At 36.2% G+C, this 27516-nt stretch overlaps 1 protein-coding gene across 1 annotated transcript in view; it reads left to right on the forward strand.

The window, feature by feature from the left end:
• Positions 1 to 24502, forward strand: part of CDC73 (cell division cycle 73) — a 92298-nt gene extending 67796 nt beyond the window's left edge. The window contains exons 12-17 of the mRNA XM_004275835.3: positions 3785 to 3820; positions 4128 to 4215; positions 9174 to 9335; positions 11850 to 11950; positions 18314 to 18455; positions 19374 to 24502. Of these exons, the coding sequence (XP_004275883.1) occupies positions 3785 to 3820; positions 4128 to 4215; positions 9174 to 9335; positions 11850 to 11950; positions 18314 to 18455; positions 19374 to 19410 (566 nt within the window). The 3' untranslated portion in view covers positions 19411 to 24502. The remainder of the gene's footprint in view (positions 1 to 3784; positions 3821 to 4127; positions 4216 to 9173; positions 9336 to 11849; positions 11951 to 18313; positions 18456 to 19373) is intronic.
• Positions 24503 to 27516: the final 3014 nt, after the last annotated feature.

Here is a 27516-nt window from a genome sequence, read left to right on the forward strand (position 1 = left end):
CCTTCCAGTGAGTTAAGAAACACAAGGCTTTGATAAGCTACAGTCCTGGAACTTAATGTTGTTTCCTTTTATAGCCACATGAATCTCTTGCACATATCCCTGCTCTTGCTGCCTCTTTCTAATGCGTGTACATCACATACTTCACTTCTCCATCTTTCATTCTTTACTTCTGTTTCATAGGTCTTCTGAAATGGGTAGGTGAGTACCCATGACTCTGTAACTCTAGTTTATCTGCTTACTGCTCATGTGAGATTGAGAGAGAGAGTTAGCCCTGTTCAGTGATCCACTTTGTAACCTAGGTGTTGGTTGGATTACCCCATTCCATAGTTTTAAATCTATGTGCTGATGATTTTCAAACTTCTGTCCCTAATTCTTCCTACCTCTGGTATCATCTGTTAACTGTTTAACATTTGGATGTGCTGTAGGCATCTTAAAACTGATTAAACCTTAAAACCTTTGCTCTTTGATATTTTTCCCAAGATGTCTTACTTCACATTCTTCTGCTTCTTCATGAATAAATGACACTGCTATCAACTCTGTTTCTTAAGTCCAAGACTTAGGAGTTACTCTTTATTTTTCACATTTGCTTATTCCTCTCATCTAATATGTCAGTGAGTTCTGTCAAATTTACCTTTTCTGTATTTCAGATTTATCTATTCTCTGTATCTCCACTGCCACAACTCAAGTCTAAGCCACCAGCATTTCTGTAGACTAGTGCATCTTAAAGTATTGTTATTAGTCCATTACCTGTTTAGTTCTGGTCCCTAACAAGATACCGATAGGAATTGAGGGTACAGTATTGGCACAACATCCAGGTGCATGGCCAGTTTTCTACCTGTTCATTGTTACTATATTTTATTTAGTTGACCTTGGAAAGTTTACAGAAAAACCTTATGCTTAACTGCACATAATTTGAGTAGCACCACTATAGAATATCGGTGATAGTCCTAACTGAGCTTCCTGCTTTCACGGTTGTCCCTCTTATTTTTATTTTTTTTGCGGTCCGCGGGCCTCTCACTGTTGTGGCCTCTCCCGTTGCGGAGCACAGGCTCGGGACGCTCAGGCTCAGCGGCCATGGCTCAAAGGCCCAGCTGCTCCGCGGCATGCGGGATCCTCCCGGACCGGGGCACAAACCCGTGTCCCCTGCATCGGCAAGCGGACTCTCAACCACTGTGCCACCAGGGAAGCCCCATGGTTGTCCCCCTTTTGATCCCTTATCTAAATTTATTGTTTTTCCCTTACAGAAGGTGTGATGTGAAAATCAAATTATGTCACTTCCTGGCTTAAAAGTTACAGGGTTTTCCAGTGGCACTTAAATAACAAACTTAACGTTGCCTAGAAAGCCATACATAAAGTGGCTCCTATGTGTATTTTTAACCTCATCTCCTGCCACTCTTCCTTTTGTCCCCATGGTCTGTCTGCACATTTGCAGTTCCATAAGCATGACAGTTTCTTCCTGCCTTTGGCATTTGCCCACATTCTTACCTCTTACCAAGACTGTTCTTTCACTTGTTCTTTGCAAGTTGGCTCTTTTTTGTCCTTCAAACCTCAGCTTAAATGCCATTTCCTTTGAGAGGCTTTTTCTAAGCATTTTGTCTAAAGGACACTTTAATATCAGTGTACATTCTCTTTGCTCCTTAATATTATGTATTCAAATTTGTTTATATGTGTTTGTTTGCCTATTTGTTATGGTCTGGTTCCCCTATTTTACTGAAAAGTCTTTGAGGGCAGGGATTATTTCTGTTTTATTTATCATCATAAAAATAAGAACCTAGCAGAGTGCCTTGTACATAGGCTGTGAATAAATATTTAAGTAAAGAATATTAATTATATTTGAAATCAAGCATAGTAACAGTAGTTGCCTCTTCTCAGCTTGTAAACAATTGGTCATTGCGTTTGCGGAAGGCAGTGGTAGTGGTAGAGGCACAAGCAGCAGTAGCAGTTTACGTCAGCGGGGGCCACGAGGTTCAGTGAATGGTAAATATGCCCAGGGCCCAGGACCTGGACAACTTGCCTTGATGTTTTTAAGACTCTTAAAACAGAATCAAGATGTAGAAATTGTTATCTCTGATTTATGGTTGGGGACAACTGAAGCTGAGCGGCATTCATCTTAGCGTGCTGGGGTAATTTGCCTGCGAAGCGGCACAGTGGGGATAGAATCGAGATCATCCGAGTACAGGCTCTTGCTCTCCATCACTCTCCTTGTGGACTCGTATTATTCTGCTCTTTGCTCCCCCATCCTTTAAATCAAGCTTATCCTTAGCATGTTCATCTTCATGTCCCTGTCTTGGTCCTTAATTGTATTTGTTTTTTTACTAAACACCTAAAGTTTATTTTTAATGTGTGAGCTTTTATACTTTGTGTTTTTGCTACATTAAGTCTTCTCAGCCTTGATTTGAGAGAATCTTTTCCTATATTCCAGGGTCCATTGTGGGTTCCCTTAGCAAATCAGTGGTACTTCAGTTGAAGATTTCTTTGTTCTCCTTAGTCATTCAGCAGCTCCCGTCTACAGTTTATCCATCTCTCTGTCCATCCCATCATTCCTGTATCCCGCCAGCAAATTCAAAGTATTTATTGAGATTGTATTACATTCCAGATGACACTATCTAGCTGTATCCATGTATACATGTCAGATGTATCCATGAGTACTATTTCTAAAAATAATTTAAGAAAGTTTTAGTATTTTTTTCTCAGGAAGAAGAAAGATGAGAACACCATAATAAATATGTGTGTGAACTTGTATTTGTATATATCCTTCTCTGCTTTCTGTGGCTAGAAGAATCATACTTGTGGACTACGTAATATTTTCTCACAATGAAATAGCTATATAAAGGAGTACAAAGTATTAGTTAAAATTTAGCATTTTACTGCTTTTAAAATGGAACATATTCCAAAGATGTGTGTGCTTTCCTTTAAAAGTGGTATCTCTAAGAACTAATGTTGAATTAGAATTTTAAATTGTTGAATTTTTTTGTGTGTGATTTTAAAAAATTAATTGTAGCACAGCACATGGCTTGTAGAAGGCAGTCAATAAAAATTTATTGTATGAATAAAACTGAAAATTGAACATATATCACTTTTTATTGTAAAATATGTTAATCTTGAACTAGGCTGATATTGCCATTATTATGCCAACAAATATTTTTGTGTATTATAAAGTCCATTGTATATACAAATAATGAAAAGATACAAATATTCATGTTTTTATAACATGTATTCAAAATTATTGATAATACGGGCAATTCCAGAATAAAGACCTTTACATGACTCATTGCCTATAATGTTTTCTTCTGCTAATAAAAACCCAAAAAATTTTAAAAAGAGAGAAAAAAGTAAATATTTTAGGTCTTAGTCCCCAGTAATGTCTTTGTTTTTCCTCCACAGCGGTTAAGTACATTTCCCTCTCCCAGCCCTTCCCCCAGAGTTAGATGCTCTTGTATTACTCTGTTTTTGCATTTATTACAGTATAATCAGTTAATTCAGAAGTTATTTATTTGCTTCCTTTTCTAGATCCAAGCATCCATGAATGTAGATACTCAGTGCCTACCAATGCCCATGTATCCCCTTTCCTTGTGACCACTGATTGTTGAAGTGCTAAGGCACTGTAGTGGTTTTGTGAAGCAGAGAAATAACTTAATATTATTTAAGAAGATTGCAATACATTTAAAAATTCTACAACTAGTCATATGTAAATACAGATATTTTAGGCCTTATTTACTTTGTAGGTTTGAAAATAAGAATGTGATTTTCATAACAACATTTTGAATTTTTTTCTTTCTTACAGTTTCTCAAGCCAGACCTCCCCCAAATCAGAAGAAAGGTAAGGTTGTGCCTGTGACTCTAAACTTACTTTAAAAAAGTAAACGTGAGTAAGCTAGCTTACAAAATCAGGGCTGATTGCATGCTTGTGCATTTATACCAAATGTTTGTGTTTGGTGTCTGTTCTGAGTAGTCAGTGCTCAAGTCATCCTGATCATTAAATATTCTGAGTATCACTGCTGACTAAAATATTTTTTAGCTCAAAAGAGTTAAAATTACAAATTTACAAACTTTTAACTTATAATTAGGAAAGTAACTATAATTCCTTTGAATAACATATTTGCTCCTTTAAAATTTTGTCCTTATAGGATCTCGAACACCCATTATCATAATTCCTGCAGCTACCACCTCTTTAATAACCATGCTTAATGCAAAGGACCTTCTACAGGACCTGAAGTAAGTAATTTCTTAAACTGTTCTTTTCATAGGACATGGAACTATTGTTGAGAATTAGTGTTACTAATGCAGTATTTATTTTGAGAAAGCAAAAATTCAGTTTCAGTGCTATAGGCTTTACAGATAGTCTCAAATATAAATTTCAAAACAGTATATTCTTTTATATCAATACTGTGGGGAAAATTATAGAAACTCTGACTAAAGTTTTAACGAAGAAGGTATTATTGTATTAATTTTTAACGTGAATTATTTTGCTCCAGCTGAAGAGCTTGAAGAGGTTCTAAAACAAATTCAGGTTGTCTTCTCCTCACTTCCAAATTCTGGTTAAAGAACCAAAAAAGTAATATGAACGTTAAATAATTAGATGTATATACCTCCTAGAGGGAGGAGGAGGGACCATACTTTTTTAACCTAGACATCAGTAAAAGATAGTTGAAGAAGTGAAGAGGAAATCTATATCCTGTGTTAAAATTTCCAGATGCTTAACTTTCTCAGTAAAATAACGATGACGATTCTTAAAAAAGAAACAAAACAACCTCACCTCCAAAAAGAAAATCATGCTGCTTCTAAATAACTTATGACTAATTAAAAATGAGTAACAAAATAAGTTGTAATACTTGCTGATTCCAGGTTTTACCAAATGCAGAATTGAATTTTGAGTGCCTGTGACTTAAATAGCTATATAAAAACCTAAGTAACTGGCACATACAAGTGTATTCATATAGTGTTTTTTCTTTAGTACTTTTGAGTGAAATTTTCAGTGAACCTTTCCCTAATAACAATGTGGAAAGAAGGAATTTTTAGGTTTTATATTTTTATATTTTATTAGGCTTTTTTTGTGAAGTTTAGTATTCCGACAGTGTTGTGGATTACTCAGATAATCTACAGTCTGCAGTTCCTCAAGTAATCTACAGTTGGATGAATATGAAATATAATTATTTTGGCCCATCTCTTTAAATAGATCTGATAATATAAAATATTATTTTATAATAAAGATAGCAAGTAGTGCATGGAAATCACAAACTAAATTTTAGCATCTTTCTCTTTAGCCTTACTACAGAGAAGCCAAACAATTTAACAAGACTACCTTCTTTGGATAGATCATGCCTAATTTTTCTCCTCAGTTTAAAACACTCCCTTCATTGTTTAACACCTCATTGCAGCTGACATCTCCCCTGCAGCTTGAGTCAGCTGGAGGCTTTGCTATGTAATTAATGCATAATTGAAACCTCCTCCACACAATTATAGTACTGGCTGTAACCCATAGCTCATGTTGGCATAGATTCTGTTTGGTTTCATGTAAAATTGAGGATTCTTCAGTTTTCTAGCCCTTCAATTAAGTAAATGAAACGAAATAAAATAAAACCTGCCTTCACCTTTAACATTTTAAATAACAAAATTAAGGTTGTATCATGGAAATATGAAAAAGCACATTTTACATTTTAAAACATGATCTTGAGAGAAGTTTCACTGGGACCATAAGTTTATTTAAAATAAACTGATTGGATGGCACTTGTGACTCTGGCCACGATGGTCCTCTCACAGGGCAGAGTTCCAAAGAGGAAAGATTGCACGGAGAGAGTGCTCCAGAGATAGGCAGAGGGTTCCCCTTGCATTAGTCAAATACTGTTCAGCACACACATGTGAGGGAACCACTTAAGGCCTGGGGAAGAGCAGGCAGAACGCTTACTGGAGCTTACACTGGACCATAAATAGTTCGTGTTCCCTGCTGCCACATGCAGTGCAGAATGATTCAACCACTCTGGAAAACCATAGAGGAGTTAATTTTTTTCTTATTACATTGAAGGTATTATTGCACTACCTTCTAGCTTCCTTTGTTGATGATGAAGAGGTCAGCTGTGGTAATCAGTCCTTTTAAAGAAATCTGCTTTATCTTATTATTTTAAAGATCATTTTAAATTTGTTTATCTGGTGTACCTAGGTGTAGATTTCTTATATATCCCACCTTGGGATTCAGAATTGAATCTATGGATTTGTGTTTTTCATCAGTTTGGGAAGTCTTGGCTCTTATCTCTTTAGATATTACCTGTGTGTTCTCCCTTCATCTCCCCTTTTTTCTTTCTTTCTGGGATTTAAATGAGACATACTTTAAGACTTTCTCATTTCATCATCCATGTCTCTTAAACAGTTCTACTTTCCATCTGTTGCTCTGTCACCTGCATTCTTGATCATTTCTGTAGGTATAACTTGTAGTTTGTTTCTTTGACCATCCCCTAGTCTAGTCATTCCATTTTAAAATTCAGATATCTTATTTTTTCTATTTTAGTGGTCCTGTTTAGTTCTTTTTCAAATCTTTGGTCTCTCTCTCTTTTTTAAAAATAATTTCTTTTTCCCTGTACGTATTTGTAGGCTTGTTTTACAGGTTTGGTCTTTGATAGCTGCATCACTGGAAGTCCTTACTAATCATTTTCTTTTGATTATTGTTTCATTCATTATACCTCATTTCCTTGTCTGTTTAGTTTTGGTTTTTTTTTAATATTCATTTAATGGTTTTCATTTAGTAATTTCTGTTCATTTTCCTTGGAATTTTTTTCTTGTGGAAATTCTTTGAGTTCCAGAATGAAGATTTGTGTTTGTGTCTGCTAAGCACCTGGGAGCATAGCCAATCTAACATTGCTTTAAGTTAAATTCTCAGTTTGAGGTTTAACATTCAGAAATTATTGTTAATTCCCCCCCAGCCCCACCCCGATTTCAGCTTCTTTTATTTAGGAGAAAGGAACTATATATTTTTTTTTAAGATTTTTTTTTTTGATGTGGACCATTTTTAAAGTCTTCATTGAATTTGTTACAGTATTGCTTCTGTTTTATGTTTTGGTTTTTTGGCCCTGAGGCATGTGGGATCTTAGCTGTCCAACCAGGGATCAAACCTGCAACCCCTGCATTGGAAGGTGAAGTCTTAACCACCACTGGACCACCAGGGAATTCCTGAAAACTATATTTTTAATCTGTGACATATCCATAAAATTGTTCTGTTTTTCAAAATAACGTAAACTTAAAATCTGGAACTTAACCTCAGTATATCAACTCATTTGCATTTTATACTAAGAAAATTATTTTACTAGAACTGTTCTTGTTTAAACAGTAATGACTTTAATCATATCACCCATACTCCTTCACCCTCATAGAATGCAAAGTGGAATAAATAAATTGCAAATATTGGATGAGTCAGTGGATATCAACATATTTCTCCAGATCACAAATATCCATCCAATCAGTTGTGTATCATTGCTGGTTGTATTCATTAGAGCACTTTTTGTTGTAAGTATTAAAAACCAACTCAAAGTAGCCTTATCAAAAAATAATTTATTAGCTCAATATAACTAGTCCTAGCTTCTGACACAGCTGGACTCAGTGCTAAATGAAGTGATCAGGAGTTAGTCTCTCTGTCTCTTAAGCAGGTTCTCCTGCTTCAGGGGCAAAGATGACCATCAGAAACTCCAGGTTACCAAAAATGCCAGGATTAAGTCTTATCTGCCTGGCTTGTATAACACATTTATTTCTGAACCAGTCACTGTGGTCAGGGTTGTTAACTCTTGCTTTAACTCCAAGTGAGGTCCAATTTGCAATTCCGAGATTTGATTATTCTTGTACTTGTCAGGGTGTTGGTTAGGGCTGGGGTGGACATGGGGGGCAGGAAAACGGGTGGGCAGTGGGTTTATTTCTAGTTTACATTATTTATATTATACTGAACTTAACCCCCAGAGTCCTAGCTTTATGTAAGAAGGAACTTCTGTTAGATTCTCTACCTTGAGCAGAATATGGGCCTTGTTTCCTCTTCCAGGAGTCTAGTGAAATATAGTGTCAATAAAAGACAAAGCTTAAGTTTAATTAGTTTGCCAGTGCCTTCCGTGGATGGAAAGAAGTCTGCAGTGTTATTCTAACCTCTTTGAGTTCCCTACTTTACTCAGTCTTTGGACCAAGAGTTCTTTACTTCTTGCTAGCTAGCTCAGAGATGCCTTTAGAATGTTCTTCATACTTTATCCCACTTTGGAAAACTTTCTGACAGTTTCTTTTAAAGTTAAACATACCCAATGATCCAACAGTTCCACTCATAGGTATTTATATAAGAGAAGTGAAAACATACGTCCACAAAAAGACTTATACCAGAGTATTTATAGTAGTTTTATTTGTAATAACCGCAATTTTGGAACCACCCAAATGTACCACAGGAGAATGTATAAACAAATTGTGGCATATTCATACAATAGAATCTTATTCAGCAGTAAAAAAGAATTCATTGCTAGTTCACTACCAATATACCCCTCAGCATGGATGAATATCAGAAACATTAAATTGAATGAAGAAGCTGGGCAAAGAAGAGTACAAGTCTGTACGATTCCGCATATATGAATTCGTAGGACAGGCAAAACTCATCTGTGGTGATGGAAAGCAGAATTGTATGGTTTCCTGTTGGGGGAGGAGGATGGGGATTTACTGAAAGGTACAAGAGGAAACTTTTCTGGTCTGTTGCACATGTTCTGTATCCTGATGGGAGTGGTGGCTACCATGTGGAAAGGGGTGTTTGCTGATGCTCCTGGGTAGACTGAGTCACCTAGCTAGCCACGTCAACTCCATTCAAGTGACCTTTGAGTTATAGTAAAATTTGCCTCTTACTAGCATTTGAGAAATCAAGGATTAGTGTGGTTGTTTAATCTTGAGGAATACTAAATGCTAGATGAAGGAATATAAATTGGGTGTCTGTGTGTGAGACTGACACACACACATACTGACTTCTGGCCTAAGTGAGCTTGAGTTCTACTTGGCATGGGAAGTAAAGACCCATACTCTTCAAGCATTATGATCTGTACATGCGGAGTGGGTTTATATCAAAAAATAATGTTTTTGGTTTAAAACTATCATTATTTAAAAAATCATTTCAAAATACGATTTCTTTTCTTTTTAACGATTCCTGTGGAACCATTTCTGTTTTTTGAAAGGTTTGTCCCATCAGATGAAAAGAAGAAACAAGGCTGCCAACGAGAAAATGAAACTCTAATACAGAGAAGAAAAGACCAGATGCAACCAGGGGGCACTGCAATTAGTGTCACAGTTCCTTACAGAGTAGTAGACCAGCCCCTTAAACTAATGCCTCAAGACTGGTAAATTAATCTGTATTTTTCACATAGTCATTAAAGTCATTAATTTTTTGTGTAATGAACAAGTATCAAATTTTATCATGAGTTCTAGATCGAACCTATCCTTGAAACCTGTGTTAATGTCTAATTTGGTCATCAGTAATGTTAACATTCTAGTAATACCTAAGTAATATATTTTGGATGTCTAAACTTTATTTTACTTATAAGAAACACAAACTTCTGGAAAACTTGGAGAGTAAAAATTCTTTCCACTTGTCCATTTATTCTGGATCAGCTTTTAGAACAAAATTTTCAAATAGACTAATGTTGTTTTAGAGGGCCTATGTTTTAGATTTTTGATTTGGAGAATTCAAATTTTTTAGTAAGAAGTGATAAGTGAAAGCATTGTTACTTTTATTGTAAGGAAATAATTTAACAAAAATAATAACATCACCCCGGTGCAGCTCTTTTATTGCATTAAAATGTCCTTTAATAAAATATTAAGCTATTGGTTTGGCCAAAAAGTTCGTTCATGTTTTCCTGTAAGATGTTACGGAAAACCCAAACGAACTTTTTGGCCAACCCAATCTTTGTAATATAAAGTGCGTATAAATTCAGATACATGAATTACCTTAAATTGTTTAATTAATCTAAGCCAGAGTAAAAATACAAAGTCTAAGTGTGCATCTCTCTGATATAGAGAGTGTAACACATTGATGCATTAGCTGAAATTTACCTTTGAAGTACTTATTAGTCTTCAGATGTTAGGAAGTCAAGCCATCGAGAATATTAGTATGTTAAAAATTTACTAAAGAATCAAGGGTTCTTGTATTAGAATTCTCCTTTAGTACCTAACAGAAATACTTTGAGTTATATATGAGGTCCTAGCCATTGGTGTCATAACCTAGGGATAACATTTTCCTTACCTTTCTTCTGTTCTCTGTTAATTGTCCTCTCAGGAGTTCACTGGGAATAGTATTTTTATTATCCAGCTCACCTGCTAACCCTATGAGACACACTAGGATCTAGGGGACCTCTGTCTAGCAAATCCTCTTTACTTTGGCAGGTACCTTGGACCTTCAACTATTGTATGGTGCAAGTTACATCATAAAATTAAGAGGCCATTTAATAGTGTGCTCCATTACCAAAGATGGTTTAGGCAGTATGGAGCATATATCCCAGGAAGGAGGAGCTTTTTAATTTAAGGTTGAATTTTAGCCTTAGAGATTTTGAACAGGTTAAGAATTTTAAGCTGTGGTTTTTCATAGTAACTTTGATCACTGCTGTAAGTCTTTAACTTGAATAGAAGGTAACTTTGGCTTAATATTCTGTTGGATGTACAGAGTCTCCATCTAATGCAGTGATTACCAAAGTGTGGTCTGTGGACCTCTGAGCATTCCCAGGACCCTTTCAGGGAGTTGTAAGGTCAGAACTCTTACCATTGTAACACTGAGTTGGCTATTCATGTGATTTCTTAGCCCCCATACAGGACAATAGCATAACCAGTGCACAAGATCAATCATTGATTTCCCTCCCTCTCTCCCACTCTGCTCTCTTCTCCACACTCCTCCCCTCCCTCCTTCTCTCTTCTGGCTAGTGGACTGTTCTCTAGTATGCTTGTGCATTTCTGTAAAATAGGGGTAATAATAGTTTACCTCACAGGGTTGTTTTGAAGGTTAAATGTGTTAACATAAGTAAACTGCTTAGACCAGCACTGGCACATAGTAAATGCTCGTAGTAAATCTAATGAGTGTTAGTTATTATTGTTGATGTTATGATTTTGTTCCCACCTCTTTAGTTGTAGGCTTATACTGTGTACGGCTTTTGTACTTATTATAATTTCTCAGTTTAATTAAATTTTCTGGAAGCTAATGAAATATGAGGGCCTAGAAAGAGATTTGTGCTTTTTAGGAAAATGAAGTTGAATGGCTGGGAAAAACAGGTTGCTTTAGAAAAAACTTAGAGAATTTAGGGTGAGTGAAACAGCTATAAAACAATTGAAAACGTTTAAAAGTTTAGGTAATTTCTGTACTCAGATTATTTTCCAGATAATCAGAACTCAAAATAAGGCCTTTGAGCTTTATAAAATGGTTAGCAAATTATTATAATTTATAACATTTTTAAAGTGAAATATTTAAGATGCATTTGAATTTTAAATGATTTTCTTTTAAAACTAACTTTTTCAATTAACAGATATACTACTGTTCCCTGTTGCATAAGCAAAATGGGCCCTTTAATTAATAGAAGGGGCAGAGATAAAAGGCTAAAAGGGTCACGTATAGGACTGTGCATGTAATTATGTTTAAATGACTTAGGTGTAAAAAACAACACATGGGAAATGTAGCAATCATTATGTACCCTAATGGTAACATTATAATGAAAAGTTATGGTAATGCAGTACTGTGTTTGCCTCACAGAAGTATTGACAGGAGACTATTGCAGGAATAATGATGAGACTCTTTCCATAAGGATTATAGTAACCAAGAATATTTGAGATACTCAGCCTCCACTCTTCCCTTCCCTCTTTTCTATTTATAGGGACCGGGTTGTAGCAGTTTTTGTGCAAGGTCCTGCATGGCAGTTCAAAGGTTGGCCGTGGCTTTTGCCTGATGGATCACCAGTCGACATATTTGCTAAAAGTAAGAGTCTCTTTATTTTTACTGCTTATCTAATACAGAAATGTTTTGCTTTCCTTCCTTCCTTCCTTCCTTCCTTCCTTCCTTCCTTCCTTCCTTCCTTCCTTCCTTCCTTCCTTCCTTCCTTCCTCCCTCCCTCCCTCCCTCCCTCCCTCCCTCCCTTCCTCCCTCCCGGCTATGCACATGTGATGTGTATACCAAAAGATTCCTGTTAAGTACCACATATTTTAATTTTTAAGCACCTGTGAAATTTTTTTTTTTTTTTTGCGGTACGCGGGCCTTTCACTGTTGTGGCCTCTCCCGTTGCGGAGCACAGGCTCCGGACGTGCAGGCTCAGCGGCCATGGCTCACGGGCCCAGCCACTCCGCGGCATGTGGGATCTTCCCGGACCGGGGCACGAACCCGTGTCCCCTGCATCGGCAGGCGGACTCTCAACCACTGCGCCACCAGGGAAGCCCCTGTGAAATATTTTAAAGCCTTTTTGGAACATTAATATTTTCTGTGTACTTATATCTAACAGTGATATTGCCTATCCCATAACATTAATAAATCATTAATATTGTTGCGTGTCCCTACACTTTTATTCACTTTGTTAGCCAGTTTTTAAATGGGTTGACTTTCACCTGCTACTCCCACTATCTGGAGTGGTTGCTGCACGACTGGCCTTTTTCTGTTCATTTAGGTCTCAGCCAAGTAAGTACTCTGTCCTTTAGGGAGCCCTTCTCTGACCACCCTGGAAGTAGCCGTTACTTCCTCCCAGTTACTGCAGTGGTAACACTCACTGTTGCTTGACATTATCTTATTTTCATATCTGTATTGTAGTCTTCCCTGGCTAGAATGCCAGTTCCAGGATGGGAGCAGCCTTATCTGCCTCGTTCACTGTTGTATCATCAGCACAGAAGAGAGCATGGCGTTGGGAAGCATTCAGTAGATACCTGTTAAATGGATAGATTTCATGTGTCTTATGTCTTTTATTGACCATATTTTGGTATGTATTGATATACCAAAAGTAGATGAATTTAAGCTTGTCTTTTTTTTTTTCTTTTTTTTTTGTTTTGCGGTACGTGGGCCTCTCACTGTTGCAGCCTCTCCCGTTGCGGAGCACAGGCTCCGGACGCGCAGGCTCAGCAGCCATGGCTCACAGGGCCCAGCCGCTCTGCGGCATGTGGGATCTTCCCGGACCAGGGCACGAACCTGTGTCCCCTGCATTGGCAGCCGGACTCTCAACCACTGCCCCACCAGGGAAGCCCTAAGCTTGTCTTTTTATTGGTAGGGATAGTCTAATTATCATTTAATTTGAGTACCCATTTAAGTTAGTAACATTAGTAAAATTACTTTTTAAAAAGCATCCTCATGAAACAGGTATGTTTGTTAGAAATAACAACTTTACTTATTATGAATGTAGATTATGCTACTGTGAAACCCAGCTTTTTTTTTTTTTTTTTTAATCAATTTTAGTTTTTGTTAGTGGTACCACCATTCTTCCAGGCTGGAAACTGCCCAAGCTTGAAAACTTTTAATCACTTATTCTCCTGCCTTCATTTAGTTTTAAAAATGAATTCTAATATGATGGTAGCTTTTTATGTTATTTCAGAAACCTGAGTAATGCACAGGTTTGATAAATAGAAGTCAAAGATGTAGAGAGAATGGGAGTTTTAATGAAAGCAAAATGTCAGTGAACACTAATTTTGTTGTGTTTTACCTACTTGCTTGCCTTGTTGAATAATACTGTAATAAAAAATGATTAGAATGTCTTCAAGATATAAATGCTCTCTAAATTCATTGTTGTTTTGTTCAGATTGTTAGTCTTCAGAAATTTAGATAAGAACTTAGAGATTTTTTAAAAAGTTAACAATAATAATTTTCTTCCAAGAAGTTTTCTTTCTCTTCAGCCTTCCTTCTTTACTTATCAGCATTTACAATGAAAGTACTCTTGCCCCTTGCATCATAAAAGGAAACAAAACCCTTTCCTCTTACCTCACCTTTTCTTCTAGCTGGCTCTCCTTTCCTTTTACAGCCAAGCCTTTGAAAGAATTGTCTCTACTCACTCACTTTCTGTTTGATTCTCAGGCTACTGTAGTTGTGCTCTCTTGCTTGCCCACTAAACTGTTCCTGCCAGACTCACCAGTGACCCAAATATTGGATACTTTTGATCTCCTTATCAGAATTTTACTCTCGATCCATTTCCTCCTTTCTAAATGTTCTTTTCTGAGGGCTTGTTACATTTTCTCAGACACTAGCTGCTCTTCCTCTGGCTTTCAGTGACATATTTGTGTTCCCGCTTCTCTTCTCCTATAATTACACATACTCTCTCAAGGAGATCTGATAGCTTTCAGCTACCATCTGTATCCTCTGTTTATAAAAGTTATGTCTCTGGCTTGATATTCTGGGTCTGCCTATCTCGCTGATGACCAGGTGACTCCTTGTGAAGTCCCATCGGTGTATCAGGACTCAACCTGTTCCAAGTGGAATCTATTGTCTTATACCCTCTGTCATCCCCAAGCTGTTCTTTGCCTGAGTCAATTTTTTTTTAGTAATTTGCCTAAGCCAGAAATTTAGAAATATGTTATCTCTTAGCTTTTAGCTGGTCTCCTTGCATTTAACTCTTGACTCTTCTAGCTCCTCACCTTTTCCCCATAACCCACATAGAAAATGATAATCTCTATATAGCATAGGAGTAAACTGAGGGTACTTGGTAAAAAAAAATTATATTTTCTTCATATTGCACAGTAAGAAAATACAAAGGTTTAGAAAAGATTTTAAATATTGGATTGTATAAAATTTCCAAATAAAATCTTTTCAAAATTATGAGAGATTTGAGCTTGTAACCAGATATAGCTTTTAAAAAATATTATTATTTTTTAAAAATTTATTTACTTATTTATTTTTGGTTGCATGGAGTCTTCATTGCTGCACGTGGGCTTTCTCTTGTTGTGACGAGCGGGGGCTGCTCTTCATTGCGGTGCGCAGGCTTCTCATTGTGGTGGCTTCTTTTGTTGTGGAGCACCGGCTCTAGGCATGCGGGCTCAGTAGTTGCGGCATGCGGGCTGTAGAGCGCAGGCTCAGTAGTTGTGGCGCACGGGCTTAGCTGCTCCGCGGCATGCGGGATCTTTCCGGACCAGAGCTTGAACCCGTTTCCCCTGCACTGGCAGGCGGATTCTTAACCACTGCACCACCAGGGAATTCCCCAAAATATTATTTCTTATGCTTGAAATGGTTACATACATTTGTTGATCAAGATTTTTAAATGATGATTTCTTCAAATTTTTGAGTTAATCATTGTGAAAACTTTTTCATTTAATCTTCTGTATTATGTTGTCCCTTTGTCATTTGACATGCCATCATTTATCTACCGAAATACTACTTAAGAGCACCTTTCTATTTCTTTTCTTTCTTTGTTCCTGCAAAAAAGCGTTGACAACATTCATGCAGTTTGCAAAAAATGAACAATTCTGAATTGTGTGAAGTATTTTGCTTTAGTGTTCATTGTTTCCCCAGATAACTGGCTTCTTATAAGAAGAACTTTGTTTCCTCTATTTTTGCTGAGGCTTAAAAATTATGTCTTTTATGAGTAAGAAACACTGGACTTACTGGAATTCCTCCAGGGAATTCCCTAGACTGGTAGCTGAGTTCTTGCTGGGGTTGGTTACACCTGCACTGCCCAAAACAGAAGCCACCAGCCACATTTGGCTGGTCCAAATTGAAATGTTCTGTCAGTGTAAAATATACACCAGATCTCAGAGACTTACACAGGACAAAAATAAAATATCTCATCAATAATTTTATATTGATTACATGGTAAAATACATTTTAGATAAACTAGCTTAAATAAAACCTTAAAATTAAAAAAAAAAGATGTTTTATGGTGTCTTGGTGTAAGTTTGCTTGCCACCATTGCTTCATGCTAATAACATACTTTGTATGATGAGAGAAACCATATGTTTCCTCATTTGTGACTTAACCTTTTTGGACTCTGATATTGTTTTAATTTAAAAAGTTGTGTATTCTATTGGAAAAATAAATACTGTGTAAACTAAATCTACTGAAATTAGTAAAGGGGATTATAGGCCTTTATATAAGGCTTTATTATTTATTTTAAATTAATTAATTAATTTTGGCTGCATTGGGTCTTCATTGCGGTGCGTGGGCTTCTCATTGAGGTGGCTTCTCTTGTTGCGGAGCACAGGCTCTAGGTGCACAGGCTTCAATTCAGTAGTTGTGGCACGTGGGCTCAGTAGTTGTGAGTCATGGGCTCTAGAGCGCAGGCTCAGTAGTTGTGGCACACAGGCTTAGTTGCTCCGCAGCACGTGGGATCTTTCCGCACCAGGGCTTGAACCCATGTCCCCTGCATTGGCAGGTGGATTCTTAACCACTGTACCACCAGGGAAGCCCTATATAAGGCTTTAGATAAGTCATTTTAAAACTTATAACTCATGTATTTTTAAGAATGATTTTTAAAGCAAATCATACTGAGAACATTAGAAAAGAGAAACATGTAGTAAATCACAATAGAGAGTATTCAAATATTGACTTCATTTAATTTAAAAGTTTAAAGAAACTTAAAAAATATTTTTTACACATATAAATAATAATTTTTTTGAAAGTGAGTTTTCTGAATCCATAACGGATAGTCCCTTTAAATGAATTGGTTTAAATTGATTAATTTGAATTAAATTCAAAATAAATGTGCTCAATGAGGAGACCTTTATTTATGAAAGCAAATAATTTAGAAGTAATATTTATGTGTTTTTTGGGGGCACAAATGGTTTATTTTGTATTTCCATCAAGGAATTAGACCTTGATTAGTTAACATCAAAAGCCAGTAAGTCTGCAAGCAGTATGGAACAAGCAATCTGTAAATCAGCTACTTAAAAAAATTAACAGTCAATCATTTTCTCTTTAGAAACTCCTAATAGTAGATGATAATGGTGATAGTAATGATCATATCTTATGTGTTAGAAAAAAAGTAAAAAATGGAAAGAAAAGGTAAACATCTTCCATGTACACAAGTAAAACTAACACTCCACTGATGATAAACTGATTGCAAATACAATAATAAACTGGTGAGGATGGTCCAGCGGGACGATCAAGGAAGAAGATTCAAAGTCAGTGTTTATGGTCACCTTTTAACGTTTGGCAGCAGACACTTGTTGGGAAGTTTAGTCCTAGAGTCTTTAATCTCCCCAGCAACCAGAGATAGCGTTTGAAAACGAAAATCAGATAATTTCACCTCCTTGCTCCAAACTATCTAGTGGTTTACTATCACATTTGGAATAAAATTCAGATTTCTTATCATGGCTGAATAGGTTCTGCATATAGGACGTTGCCTACAAAAGTTGTTCTTGTTTGTAGGGCATTCCAAGCTTGCTTCTAAGGGCCTTTGTATCAGCTGTTCCTTCTGCCTGAAATCCTCCTCTTCTAGATCTTTGCTAGACTCTCTTTTTATATCATGCAAATATCTACTTCCAGATAACCTTCTCCAGAGACCTTCCAGTTGTTTCTTCTTCCTTTTTCATTTCTCACCAAGTTCCATTAGTTCTCACTTGCTAATTATCTCTTGAATCTTTCTTGTCATATGTGTATCTTCTTCCCAGTAGAGCAAATCTCTTTCTCCTCTAGATTACTATGCTGTATCATCAGTCTCTGCTATACACTCTGCAGTGAATCCCTACATCTCTTAGGTAAAAGTCCAAACTCCTGAATATGGCCTACAAGGCCAGCATTGCTCTGAACTTCTATGGTCTTAGTTTTTATTCATTCCCTGTGTTATTTTTTTTTCTCCCTACCTTACTTTGCATGATGCAATTTTGTTAAATTTCTTTAGTTCCTAGACTAAACCTTTTTCTCTTTGAGCATGTTCTTTTTGTTAACTGGATCACTTTTCTGTGTAATTCTGTGTAATTCTTACTCCACCCTGCCTATGTGTAATTCTTACTCCACCCTGCCTATCTAAGCCTTTTCTGAATCCCACGATGTGGGAAAGGTACTATTCTCTTGTGTTCCTATGATATTCTACTACCTTTATCATACTGTATGTGAGTAGTCTTTTTCTTCTTCTTATCCTTCACCGGATCATATGCATTTTATTTTACCTCATTTTTTATTTCAGTCCCCAGTGGCTGGCATGTATAAGCCTCAGTAAATTTTTGTTGAATGTTTTGGGAGATACTACAGTGCTCAGCCTCTTATTTCAAAGATCACTTTGGTTATAATACAGTTTTGGTTGGTGGAAGAAAGGTTGACTTTTTTTTTTTTTTAAGTTTTTTCGATTAATGTCTGTGTTTGGGTATTTTTATTCTTTTATAAAATATTTTTATAATTTTGGTTGCAGTTTGAATAAAGAGTATTATTTCTCCCCCCCTGTAGTTAAAGCCTTCCATCTCAAATATGATGAAGTTCGTCTGGATCCAAATGTTCAGAAATGGGATGTAACAGTATTAGAACTCAGCTATCACAAACGTCATCTGGATAGACCAGTTTTCTTACGATTCTGGGAAACCCTGGATAGGTAATCCTGATCCTAAAATGCACTTAACTTCTGCCTTATTTTAGTAATTTTCCTGCCTCCTTATTGGATTTTAAGTTCCTTAAAGTTGTGAACCGTATCCCCCAAAGCCCCTTTAAGACATTGCCTAATTTGTTGTTGATCTAAAATAGATAATTAACCAATATCTTGGTTATACTGACTTGAACAGAGGGAGAAAGGGCTTATAGCTTGGTAGAAAGAGCACTAAATCTGAGTCAGAAGACCTAGATTTTAGTCTTGATTTTGTGATTCGGCTTGAATGAACCATGTGACTTTTCTGAACCTTGTTTTCTGTCTGTCCAGGGAACTTGGACTAAGTAAGTGATTCCTTCGTATTTTGCCAGCACCAAAAGGTCTCTGACTCTGGACTTGAGTTATGGGTAGCTGGCTGCTCATGAAAGGAGTTCAGTTTTTGAATATATCTTAATTACTAGTATAAATTGAGTTCTTAAAGACCTTTGCAATAATATCAGTTTTATAATTGGAAATTTAACAACAGCATGTGATCACAATACCACTGAATCTGTGGTTCTCATTTCAGGTGCTCTGTAAAATCTGTAACTTTCTTGGTCTCTCACCGTATATTATGGGTTTCCTCAAAGTCATAGGTGATTGAGTTAACCCAGTGGTTATAATTGATAATATATTAAAGAGAATCATTTATTATTCTAGCCAGAAGCTCTTAGATTATAGAAATTATTAAGAGGAATGTTTTTTCTGGCTTACTTCAGAAATCCTTATATTCCCAAAGGTTACAGTATCCATTTTTTAGAAAGCAAAACATCCTATTCCAGTGTTGATTTTAAGTTTTAAAAAATGTCAACTTATTTTTACATGTAATATTCTAAAACTTCTAGAATTCTTATAATCATTATAACCTATTATAATATTATTTTTCAGGTACATGGTAAAGCACAAATCCCACTTGAGATTCTGAATTACTTGTTTTCCCGCTTTTCTGGAAATCTGGATTAAGAAGCATGGATACACCGTGATCTAGAGACTGGGACTCAAGCTTTATGAATTTATCAATGAAGAAGGTCACAGATCGATCTTTTATAAAACCTTATTTGATGATTTATGCTTCAAAGGGATGATGCCTGTCATATAAGCAAACTTTTTGGCTTACAACTATTTTTTTAATATTAGCCTTCTAGTCTGTAATGGAAATTGTATATTTTGATAGAATTTTTTTCTCCATTGGTTAAAGTAGCATTACTTAAAATTTGTTTCTTTAGAAAATAAATACAGGTTACAAAAGTGTGTATATGTAGAGGTTATAAGGCTCTCTAAGCCATCTTCTGATTTTTCATTGCTCTATAATTCCTTTTATTGAGAATACTGTGTTATGAATGGTATTAATTTTAATCTCTGGAACTTCCAAAACCAAGCAAAGGGATGTGACTATTTTGAATGAATCAAAATGTCAGCCTGTATATGTACTATATCTGTACTTTCTCTATTTAAAAAGGAATAATGAAAAATCAAGAACAATTCATCACCTTTGGTTGAACTGTTCGGCTTTTCAAGACTTCTTTACTTAAAATGAATACATTTAATGAATGTACATTCTTCTCACTGACTTTGGTAATTTTAAAACTTAGAATGATATATTTCTATCTGTGATATCTTTCCACTTGAAAAATCTCAAAACACAGATTAAAAACCTTATAGGCTATAGTACTTTTTATTTTGGGAGCCAGAGTATGATTTGGGGGAAAGAAATGTAGTAGTCCTACTGCAGTGTAACTCTGTCTTTTCTCATAAGTCCACCTTTGATTCTTTGTATGGTATAGGATTTTGAGTCTTCTGTTTCTAGGCATGTTCTTATCTTCCATTATCTTTAAATATTGATAAACTCTCCCAGACACCAAAGAACATATTTGCTTAATTAAGTGTCTGAACAGAAACAAGATAAAAACACTGGTATTTTTATGTGCGTATTCAATATCGTATAAAATATAAAACCTATATTTTAACTTAGTAAAATATTTTACTACTTCTGTACGTTAGACAGAGTGTTGCATCCAAGGTAAAACGAATGAGCGTTTTTCTTGAGTCTTGATCCACCTTTTATTACTTAAAAGCAGCTTTTGGAACCTTTACTCCCCTAAAGAGTTTTTGCCACTAGAATTGTTGCTGATCATTCATCTTATGTCATTTCCCACCCCAGGAATCTCTCGTAGGTTAACATATTTTATGTATACATTTAGCTCTTTCTTACGTTAAGCTGACATTACCTAGCCTCATTTTGAAATTTAATGCTATCGTAAAAATGAGAAGCACTTAATATTTATTTTTTAAGTAACCAAAAAAGTCCATGCCAATAATGAACAGAAAAAGTATTTATTCATATGGAATTCACTAGGTTCCTGAGGAAGAAAGCAGTCAGCATTTTAAATTATTAGATTTTAGGATATTTATAAGGTTTGAACAGACTCTGCCCCCCACCCCTTTCTTCGCTTCTCTGCATCCTCTCTTCTTGAAAAGAAAACTCAAATTTGTTCACATTAGAATTTCTCAGCATATAAATCTGTTTTCAAAATAAATTGTGTTGTATAAACTTTCTCCGTGATGAAATAGTCAAGGACTAGAATCTGTAATATTTTAATGTAAGATTACTTGTTAAGACTACTACAAGTGGACATGAACTACCTTTCTATAAAGATTTTTAGTATTTATACTTATGTATGAAATTTATAGAGTGTGGTTAAAATTGGGAACATCTACTTTAAACAGGGTTTATTTTTCTATCTTGAATTTGCCTTACGTGTATTCAGAGGCTCTGGAAATAACATTAGGAAAAGTACAAATATGCTGTTTCATGTATTTGAAAATCAAACCCTTAGTATGTACTTTTTGTCTTTTTCTTTTCCTTTTTTTTTTTTTTTGACCTTCATTCCCTTAATTAGGTCCATGTAATTCATTTTATAGCCGTTAATTCTAAGGAAAAAAGCTTCCAGCCCATCACTCTTCATCCTCTCATGGCTCCAGGTCCTGTAGCGGCACCTGTCACAGTGCCTTGCACACAGTAGGCATTCAGTACATATTTATGTGCACGAATGAGTGATGGATTCTCAGTGTAACTGATTTATTACAAAAAAGTACTTTGACTCTACTTGGTCTTGGAGTTTAAAAATACAGAATTGTAATTGTAATTCCCTGTAGGGAATGAAGAGTCCTATGCAGATATTTTAATGGAAAGGAAGTATGCATTAGTAAGTTTGACTTACCCATAAGTAACTGGAGACACCCTTGTCTTGTCTCACCAGTAAAAGAAAGCGCCTTTTCTTCATTCGTAGGACACCTTTTCTGAGTCAGGCAACAGTAAGAAGCTTGTGGGTTTCAGTCAGCAGCTCTCAACCCTGACTGTACGTTAGAATCATTTGGGGGCCTTTAAAAAATTCCGTTGCCTGAATCCTGTTTCTGATTTAATTTGTATGGGATGAGACCTGTTCATCAGTATTTTTAAAAAGTTGTTCTTCAGGTATTTTATGTTGAGAAAGGATCGAAAATCACTGGCTCAATTTGTTACGAAAACAATGCCAGTATTAAATGTTGTGTCGTCTCCTCCTATTTTTGTTTTTTGTGTTTTTTTTCTTTTGTGGCCACCTTTTGCACTAGACCATCCCCATTATTGGTGGTATTGGCCTATAGTTCCACAAGACAAATTCAAGTCTTATTTATTTAATATACGAATATTTTGCTGTTTAATATTTAAACAATGTTTAATATATTTCCTTATAAACTAGTATTATAGTTTATGGTTTGTTTCCCATGTGTTCATATCCTTTACTAACTTTTTTTTTTAACAGCAGCGTGACAACAGTCCGTACAGAAATAACTAATTCATAATGAGGAAAATTCATAATTAATTTTTAAGGTAGAAGGAAATAAAGTATTAATTTCTTATCTGCCATGCAGAATTAGACAAATAGAATTTGCTTATGAAAGGAAAGAGGCATACTTTTTAATTGGTCTACACAGAAAAGTAAAAGTAAATTATTCATTTAAATAAGATTCATTATCTAATAAACATTGAAGGAAATATTTTTCCTAAATAAAAAATTTTGTGACTCCTAATAAAATTAAAGTGATGACATTGTTCTTTTTTGGAGGGTGGGGAGGGGTATTTAGTTGCCATATTTCTTACTACATAACAATTTCATTTTATTGGTGTCAACAGTAGGAACAGTGATGATAAGATATACATATGTGGCCAGGAATAAAGTGCCACTTTGCCAGATAACTATTATATGAGTCTTAGTTGTCAAACTAATTCGTTTATAAAATTTTTTGAGACCAACAGTTTATTTTATAATATTACAAATGCAGCCATTACAAAAGCTGGTCAAAATTAAAGGAAACATGAAAAATAAATTTAATCACATTAGCCTTAATATTACGTGACTGAACTTTTATGATTCACTTGGATTTGATATTCAACTGATTACTCTAACCATGGTATATTAACTTTAGAAATAAAAAGGGGAGAAATGACTGAATTTGACATAAGAATTGCATTAGAAATTTTGAAATGCCATGTCCTATATGTTCTGGCCAACTCATTGCCACATTTGGATATATATTGACCCCAGCATGGTTTCTATATTCATATGTTGGAATAATAACTAAGGAAAAATTAAAAATGTATAATAGATGTATAAAGAATTATATTTAGTAAATGCATAATAGGTAATAACACTTTCAGGTTATTGATCTGTTTGGTTTTTTATGTATTATTTTAGGTAGTGTTTATACGAGTATCTTGGGAGTTATAAATGCGTGCCATTTAAATGAGTAAAGCTAATGAAATAAAACCAGTTTTATTGCCAAAATTCAAAAAGTGGGGTGATACTATGTCAAATTTAAGTAAATGACCTATCTCTGAGAATTTTGTTTGCCATTGAATTCCATTTCTATCCACTTTACATTTACTAAAAGCGACTTAACCTCCAAGTTTGATTAAAGTGCTTTAATATGTAATGTGGTTCATGTACATGGTGTAGGCACTAGAAGTGATTGTCTAGCCACCGATTTTATTATTTCTCAAGCAAAGTGGTTCTTGAGTAGAGTTTAAATTTGGGCGGTGTAACCTGATAAAGTGTTGTACTCATTCTGATTTAACATCAGTGGATTTTTAAGTCTCTGGGTTTAATTGTGAATAAAACATTTTGTGGTACTTTAATACTACCCTCCCCGTGCCCCCATGCCCCACCAGAAAAATCACGTTCAGCCAAGAAGACAGAAACTGTACTGCGGGGTAGGATGTAGATGATGAAAGTCTTTACATAAAATGATTCATCGGATTTTTCAGGCATAGTATTCCTCTGTTTCGGAAATAAATACAGTAAGTTTTCACTTTGAAAACTACTGAGTTAAGTACATTTATAGTCACCTTTTCTGTTAATGAGTTTAATAATACAGAGACTCATAGTTCTTCATAAAGATAAGCTATGTGCTCGGCTGAACTTATAGCTTGGTTATGGTCACATTTCCTATATCCTTGTAATAGAATTAAGAGTGTATCCTGGTAAATGACATTATCTTTACAGTTTGAGCATCCTGATTTTAATTTAACATTTAATAGTTTCAAAACAAACTGTACTCCCACATAATCAAATCAGCAGCAGCAGCAGCATAGTGGCGGTGCCAGTAATAATATGTGAATCTTCTGCAGCAAAATTTCTTTAATGAAGAGTTTAATGGGCCATATTCGAACTTAATTTCCATCCAATTCATAAGTGCCCACTAAATATGTATTTTATTCTGCTCTCTGTTCCTTTGATCATCTGCTCTTGGGTGAGCTTTCACATAACTAAAATAGATATAGCCTGAGTTGTAAATGTTGAACTTTTTTAGGGCTTAAAGGTACTAGTATATAAATAACAGCACATTGCCAAATAAGCTTTTTTTCTGTCATTTTCTAAAACACTTTTCCTATTTGATTGTATAATGATCAGCATTTATGGTGGGTTAGAAGACTTTTCCTCTCAATTTTCTTAAATGACCATAAAAAACATTAAAAATAGCTCTGGAGAAGGCTGTGTTGTTGAGTCTGTCTCATCATTATTTGTAGATCCTTTGGCATAGAATTATTAATAGTTTATAATTCACCCTCATCTATAGAATGTAACTGATGTAACTGATGTCAGTAGGGCTGAGGCCATATGAAACAGAAGGCATCTGAGAGATTCTGTTTATCACATTTGGATGTTTTATTGGGCTGTGCTTCATTTGCTACAAAAAATCCAAATGGAAACACATTTGGTCATACAACATTCACTGTGATAAAATATGGTAATGTATACTCACAGAAGAGCTGCCATCCTGCAGTTCACAGTGTTAAAGATGTAAATGTGGTAATGGCATCGATTTTCCTTTTTAAATTTGTTAAATAATATGAACATGTTTCTCTTTAAAATGGAATAATGTGAAGGTTTGTCAAGTCAGTGTTGATGGTTGGGGGAGATCAGATGAGCTTGTTCGTGCTCGTTCAGTTATTTTAGCACAGTTGGGCATCGCTAATGTTTATGGTGTTCTTGATTTTAAAGAATTTGTATTCTTAGTTATGTATTTTTATTCCATAATGCACCACTGAGTACAAAAAGGAAGAATAATAGTTACTGATGATGAAATAAAATAAATTGAGGAGCATTAATGTAGTTTAAAGCAAGTTGATGTAGGAATTTGAGGAGAAAGAAGAAATTATTTGGGAACTCCAATATAGTAGGTTTTGGGCAGTGATGTTTCCTTTTGGGGTTTCAGTCATAAATTTAAGTGAAACTAGGCAAAGACCTGTAAGGTGAGAGAGAGATATATATATTTCCCCCCACCCCTCCAGCAGCATTTACCTGCAGGTGTAGAGAAAGCAAATAGTTAGATTTTTAACTTTTGATGGAAGTAGAAGCAGGCCAGGGAGTTAAAGATGCTCGCAAGGTGATGATTATTGGACCAGAACACGGGATCTAAGTAAGCCCTTTAATGAATAAATGATGGAAAGGAGGTGGTGGATTGGGGAAAGTGGCACCGACCGTGAACTGAAACCTTTAGTGAAATGAAGCTAAAAGTGAGCCTGAAAGATGAGAAGGCCAGAGGATGGGATGTGTGAAATCAAGATTTCAGAGGTGATAGAATATTGATGAGAAAAAGTCAAGACCTTGGAAGAAGCCGAGATAGGAGATCTTTTGAGATAAAGAGTCAAGGATCTGTGAGGCAATGGTTATTAATGTGAGTGTTGAACTAATCTAGAATGACAACAAGAACTGGGGTGACAGGGAGGACAGCCACAGGCTAGGGACTCGCGTTGATGGCGACAAGAAGATCGTGCACGAGCTTTAAAGAATCCACGCTGCAAACAAAAACCTTGGCATTATATCAAGAGATCAGTGAATGTACATTTAGGTATTTTTTTGAGATTTAAAATAAAAAGGTATAGATCATTTCAACACCCCCTCCAAGTTGTTTTAAAAATGTTATGTATTTGTCCCATTAGCACAGATTATGAGAGCTTTGATGTTCCTAAGTGCAAATTCTGCCTGTGGGCTTCCTGCCTACTCTGAGACTTGTCCCTCTTTGCTCCCCTGTGAGGCTAGTTCTCCTAGTTTCTGGAGCCCAGCAATCCTGAGGATGGTAAAATCTTTGTTGGAAGACCTGAGCTCTGCCCTCTTCCGAGGTCACCCCCACCCCCACTCCCTGCGGTGGTACTCGCAGCTCCCTACTAAGGGAGAGCACAGGGATCAGTTCCCAGACTGTATGCAGGGTGCTGGGAGAAGGAACCCCTGGGGGTACTCGTGGTTGGAAGGGGTTTTTCATTCCTGAGGGGTTTTCATTGTTTTTATTCTATGGGAGCCTCTTTATTTCCTCAGTTTGCTTTGTTATGGATTTTGGATGAGGGTTCTTCGAATGATGTCAGCTTTCTTTTCCTACAAAGAAGTGGGTTCCATGCTCATTTGAGCCTAATCTAAATCTTGCCTGAATCTGTTTCTTTCCTCGGTTTCTTTGTTAGCATGAGGTTTTAGGCCTTCTCTTGATATTATTGCAAGTTTTTCCTCCTTCCTCACTCTCCCACCAAATCTTTAGTTAAGTATGATCCAGCTGTGATCCTGCTTTACTTGATTGTCTCTACCCAGAAGTGACCCTACCTCTTCTTGATAGAGGAAGCAGAAGCCATGAACTTCCGGGACTGTATCTCACAAACAAGTGTGCACAATAATAAGCATTCTTTGTTTTTCTTCCCTCCTGTCAACGATGGTTTAAACGTCCTGCCCCCCCATCAGGGAAACTGCCCATTCATACGTGTTCTCCTACAACCTCCCCCAGTGTCGTGAGTTTTGCGTTCTTACTGTTTACTCCCTAGCTTGCATCTTCATCCTGTCACCTTGTACTTACCCCTTGCCACCCACGTTTAAACTTGGTTGCACCTTTCATCTTCAACGTGAATGCGGTTCTAGGGGTATGGCTTGAAGATGTGAGAGCCTCGCTCTCAGAGTTCCCTGGACTTGGAAAGTGGTGTAGTCCACACGGGTGGCACCAGGCAGACTCCACTCCCAAGCCCCTGCTGGGCTGCTGCGTGGCGGACTCACTTCCGTGTCTTCCTGCGAGGCTGGGAGGAGGAGGTTCTTGTAGACGGAGGAAATGAGTTGGAGGAGACTGACCTCCTGCCTCTGCTGGGGGCTGACAGTTTGCTGGCTAACCCCCCATCAGCCCGCGGAAGCCCAGGTCACTGGCTTCTATTGCTCACAGGTTTACGGCACTCAGAGTATCCCAGTTTGACTTATGCCGAAGGGTGAATGAGTTGACAAAGGAAAATAGTCTACATAAAACTTAAGTAGCCGGTATCTAGAGAGAAAGAACCCTCAGAAATGGGTAGTGGTAAAAAAAGAATTGCTGTAGAGATCAAGGACAACTTTAATTTTGAAAAAGCACGTGAGGAAATTGGTGTAAGATAAACTTTCCAGAAATTAAAAACCTGACGCACTGAAGTGTGGTAGGAAAGAGGGAAATGGCCCCTCTCGAGGACCAGATTAGTGGCCTGGAATAT

Source organism: Orcinus orca, chromosome 1 (genome assembly GCF_937001465.1).
Source record: "Orcinus orca chromosome 1, mOrcOrc1.1, whole genome shotgun sequence".
Classification (NCBI taxonomy): Eukaryota; Metazoa; Chordata; class Mammalia; order Artiodactyla; family Delphinidae; genus Orcinus; species Orcinus orca.